General features: G+C 51.3%; 1 protein-coding gene across 1 annotated transcript; it reads right to left on the reverse strand.

The window, feature by feature from the left end:
* Positions 1-225: 225 nt before the first annotated feature.
* Positions 226-3,640, reverse strand: LOC137814999 (uncharacterized). The gene is made up of 3 exons (XM_068617997.1): positions 3,203-3,640; positions 1,936-3,151; positions 226-563 (listed from the first exon to the last, which is right to left on the reverse strand). Exons 1-3 carry the CDS (start codon positions 3,638-3,640, stop codon positions 226-228), a joined length of 1,992 nt encoding a protein of 663 aa, XP_068474098.1.
* Between the last annotated feature and the right edge of the window lie 1,429 nt (positions 3,641-5,069).

Genomic DNA, 5,069 nt, shown 5'->3' on the forward strand with positions numbered 1-5,069 from the left:
CAGAGCTGTTTGTGAGAGAGAGTTTTCACGGTTCCAGTTCTTAGTATTTGGTGATACCGTCACTGACTTGAGCGTCGGAGTGCGATCGGCCGTAGCGGCGCCGTGTTGTTTCTCTGCAGGTTCTTGAGGTAGATCCAGAGGAGGAACGGAAGTGAGAAGCGGCGCGCACGTCGATCCTTTGACGAGGCATTCTCCAGCGCTCCGGTCAACAGGCAGGATCACAACTTAACTGAAATAAAATTTCAAGTGGGTGGCGTTCCACGTTCTGGGGATTGCTCCTCCATCCAGAGTTTCCAGCCGATAAGCTCCATTCTCCAATGCCTCAACCGCTCTGTATGGACCTATCCACTTTGGAGACAACTTGTTTTCAATCTCATTCTGATGCGCCTTTCTCATCACCAGATCACCTTCCTGGAAATGCCTGAGCCTCACCTTGGAGTTATGCCTCCGTTCTACTCTTCTCTTGACGGCTTCAACACTAACTCTGGCTTCTTCTCGCACTTCGTCCAGTAGTCTAGTGCATTGTTCGCCATACACGCAGATCTGCACAGGATGAGAAAACCCTAATCTAAACAGGTTCCCATCAATCAAAGTAAACTTATTCGAGCTCCTCTTTATTCTTTTTGCCTCTGTCGGGTCAAGTGGGAGTACACCATCTTCTAAGTACAACTGGTACGGTGTTATCCACGTGTCGGGCTCCCTAACAGCGCAGACTTCCATCGCCTCATCGGTCTTTGCCGGTCGCGCTCTAACCCTCGGCGCTTTCAACGTCTCTTGAGCCAGTGAACGATGACCGATCGTCAGACGCTCCATCGATTTGTACACTTGAAGTACCTGGTTGTCTGACACGAACGTTCGCGGTACCTTCCAGGTCTCCTGAATGACGGTCCTCTGTTTTCCCCCCTTGCCTGAGCTGGCTAGCTTGGCAAGCAGGTCTGCTCTGGCATTTTGCTCTCTCGGCACATGAACTAGTTCAAACTCGGTGAAGGACGTCTTCAGGAGCTGTACGTATTCCAAGTAAGCTGCCATCTGAGCTACCTGGGAGGCCCCCAGCGTAGCATCCTCCATCTCCTGATCGCCATGCGTTCCCCTAACCACCTGTACCGCCCTGGTAGTCGGGAGTGATGACGTGGCATCGAGCTACAGTGTAGGCGTGTTGACAAGGCGCCAGATTTGCAGAAGGGAAGGAAGTCGGGGGGCTCGTGTAGTCGCCAGTTATTAAGTTGGCGTGCTCCGATCTCCGGCATACCAGGCGATCGCCCAGGTGGAGATGAAGTCGCCAGATGTAAACTCAGGCGACCAAGTGATTAGAGATCGCCAGAGCAAGCACATCGCCGAAGATGAAGGTGGTGCAGATTATGGAGGCGGCCGGCGAGACCACAGGGAAGGTGTACGAGAGCACCCTAACTCGCCAAGTCTAGTAGAGATCGCGCTCCCAAGTTAGCTATGCACTGGGCAGTACCATGCATGAGTAACTTAGCCAAATAAGAGATAGAAGCAGCGCCCAAGTCAAGGAGGCTCCAGATGATGGCACGTGTACAGTTGGATGCGAGCCACGTGTCCAAGTCTGTAACTGCCAGGAGAGAGAAAGTGACCAGGTATTTAAGGGTTTCTCAACGAACTTTCAAGGTACGCACGTTCAGATTATACTCTTTACGCTTGCGAGTTCTAGAGCTGACTGTGAGAGAGAACATTGCACGGTTCCTTGAGAGTTCAGAGTGTTCTTGCTCTTAGTATTTGGTGGTTCAGTCACTGACTTGGGCATTGGAGTGCGATCGGCCGCAGCGGCGCCGCTCTGTTCTTTTGCAGGTTCTTGAGGTGGATCTTGAAGAAGGATGGAGGTTTGAAGCGGTGCAAACGTCGATCCTTTGACGAGGAAGGTTCCAACGTTCTGGTCAACAGGCAGGATCACCACCGATCGCTCTTCGAGCACACCTGGTGGTGGTGTTGAGGTGACATGGCATATGCTCCTCTTCTGCCTGAGGCTGTTCTCATAACAGCGTCTAGCCTCAGCCTGATCTGACTTGATGGTTATTACGGTCCCCTCCATCGACGGCAGCTTCAGCTTCATGTGCCTCGTCGATGGCACTTCACCCAACCTATTGACTGTTGGCCTTCCCAGCAAGATGTTGTACGCAGAAGGGGCGTTCACCACCAAGTACTTTATCTTTTCGGTGCGAGCTGTTGTTCCATCGGTGAACGTCATCCTCAGCTCAATGTACCCCCGTACCTCTACCTGATCCCCTGCAAAGCCGTAAAGACACCCGGTATACGGCCTTAGATGATCGGGGGACACCTGCAACATGTTGAACGTCGGCCAGAACATGACGTATGCCGAGCTCCCTTGGTCTACGAGCACTCTGTGCACTCGCCTTCCTGCTGTGATGAGGGAGATGACCACAGGATCGTTGTCGTGCGGTACAACGTCCTGTAGATTAGCTTTCTTGAAAGTGATGTCTACCTCGGGGAAATGGCCCTTGTCTACCGAGTCCACGGCCATAACCGATCGAGCATACCTTCTTCTTTGTGATGTGGTGCACCCCCCACCGGAGAAGCCTCCCGCAATCGTTTGCACCTCCCCGTGCACAGGGATTTCATGCTGCTGTTCTCCTGCTTGGGCCCCCAATGCGCGATCACCCTGCGCCTCCCGCAGGTAATCTTCCAGGAACCCAGACTTTACCAACTCCGCCAGTTGGTGTCCCAACGCCAAGCAGGAGTGGAGTGTGTGGCCAAAGGCTTGGTGAAACTCACACCACTCGTTCTTCTTCCTCCCAAGTACCTTATCTGTCTTCTCTGGTACTCGGAGTCTTGCAGCTATGGCAGGAAGGGCGATCAGATCCGCCAACTCTACCATGAAATCGTATCTTGGAGGTGCATTATTCTCCCTTGCACGCCCCCTGCCCTGGTCCTTCCTGGGTGCATAAGGACGAGGTTTCCCCTGCACCTTCTTTCCCTCCTTTGCCTCATGCACCCTCGCTTGCTGCTGTTGCTTCCCCTGTCCTCCACGCGGCTTCGGTGGTGCACCACTTCCTCTTTTCTCAGAAACCTCTGTCTCTGCCACTATGTGCGCCACCGCGCATCGTCGGATCTTCGCAAAGGTGCTGGGATGGCTCCTGATGAGCGACTCACTGAAGGGACCAGGCAGCACTCCCTTCTTAAACGCATGCACCAGCATATCCTCGTCCTTGCTGGGCAATCTAACCACTTGTGCTCCGAAGCGGTTGAGGTAGTCTTTCAGCGACTCACCTTGATATTGGCGTGCATCGAACAGATCGTACGACACCACTGAAGGTGCTCTGCTAACGATGTACTGCTCACTAAAAAGCTTCGAAAACTGATGGAAGGACGTGATATGACCCTCTGGCAGACTCACGAACCATTCCGTGGCGATTCCACTCAGTGTACTCATGAACATCTTGCAGTACACGGCATCTGAGCCCCCAGACAGCATCATCTGAGTGTGGAACGCCGTCAGATGCGCTTCTGGATCTTCTACCCCCGTGAACGACGCCTTCACTCCCACCAGGTTGGGAGGCACCACGGTTTTCATGATTTCGGGGGAGAATGGCATAGGGAACGCTCTCGGAGGCGATGGTGGCATCGACATCCTTTCTTCAACTGTGCGTTCCTTCTGCGCCATGCGCAAGAATGCTATGCAACTTTACCCCGCTTATGCAACTGTGTTATCCGCAAGAATGCTCTTAGAACCTTCTCCGGGAACTTCAAACGCAACCTGCAAAACACACAGACGGCGCCTCTAGCGGCCGTTTGCACTCCGACGCTCAAGTTAGGTCACAGAACCACCAACAAAAAATGTCATTGAATCTCTCTCTGATTCTATTTTTTCTATCTCTCTGTGTCTGTGCCTAACAGAATTCTGTTACGCTATCCTCTGCGTGTGTCAGAATTCTGTTACGCTATTGTGCGAAAACGTACCCAAAAATGAGTAAAAACGTGGGTGTGTGTGTCTTTCATGACGCGGAGTGCACTTTTATCTTGGCCGCGCCTCTCTCAGATGGTGACACGTGGAGGCATGCAACTCACATCTAACCGTACTCGTGCCACTACCTGAAGGGCTCTAGCGCATCTCTTTGTGCGCCTAAGTTATTCCCTTGCGGAGTAACTTAGTGCGTTTCTTCCATCTTGGTGAATCGCACACTCCCAGGAGAACGCCAGGTGTGGCTGGACTAGGCACACTCACCAAGCATTGCTCTCTGCATAAACGATTTCCCCTTCACGATGTCATGCACGTAATGGGTTAAGAGAGTCACCAATCACTGATCGGTTTACTAACTCCCTCAGGCCACTCTCGTGCACGATTCTACCGGCGAGCAGCTCCTCTTTCTCTGAGATATGATCATGCGAGGTCCATGCGTAACGCTCTTGCTGGGAATCTCAGTCCGAGTTTAACTACGGGTAACACGAAACCCCGATGACCATGCACCCGATGACTCGGTTACTGACCATCGATCACCGTTCTGGGTGATCTCCTCCCTGATTTCTCTGCCACCTGATCCACGTGTCACCCTGCGAGTGGTCCACGTGGTTATCTGCTGCTGACGTCATCGACTACCGATGACCGACCGGATCAAGAACATTGCATAACATGTAAAATGGTTTAAAGGTGCAGAATTTAACTCCCTGTTTTAGCTAGCTTCACCTAGCATGGTGAGCTATTTTTCTCCCCCTTTAGATTCATCAAACAGCATGTAATCATAGGGGAAAAAAAAGACCAGAAGCATAACCATAATAGTCCAAAAGATAGAGACAAATTGTTCATCATTACAGACTTTTAAACTAATAAAGAAAGCATGTAAAAAAGAAGACTACTGATCCTTGTAGTAAAGCTCTGCAAGTTGTGCCTGAACCCCTTCAATCTGATCATCAAGGTGTTGAAACCTTGCTTGAGTAGTTTCAAAGTATGCCCTTTGTTCTGTAGTCATTACATTAAGGCGATACAACACTTGCCTTTCAAACATAGACATTGGTTCTCCTCGGTATTCTGGAGATTAATATGCAACTATGGCATTTGCAGCAACTTCCTCATGTACAGATTGGGTAGCAGGTGA

The sequence above is a fragment of the Phaseolus vulgaris genome, chromosome 10 (genome assembly GCF_000499845.2).
Source record: "Phaseolus vulgaris cultivar G19833 chromosome 10, P. vulgaris v2.0, whole genome shotgun sequence".
Lineage (NCBI taxonomy): Eukaryota > Viridiplantae > Streptophyta > Magnoliopsida > Fabales > Fabaceae > Phaseolus > Phaseolus vulgaris.

Coding starts and splice junctions, on each gene's coding strand:
- LOC137814999 (XM_068617997.1), bottom strand. CDS start 3,640: ATGGCGCAGAAGGAACGCACAGTTGAAGAAAGGATGTCGATGCCACCA. Junction 3,152..3,202: donor ACCGCTTCGGAGCACAAGTG/GTTAGATTGCCC, acceptor GCGTTTAAGAAG/GGAGTGCTGCCTGGTCCCTT. Junction 564..1,935: donor CACCTCAACACCACCACCAG/GTGTGCTCGAAG, acceptor TGTTTAGATTAG/GGTTTTCTCATCCTGTGCAG.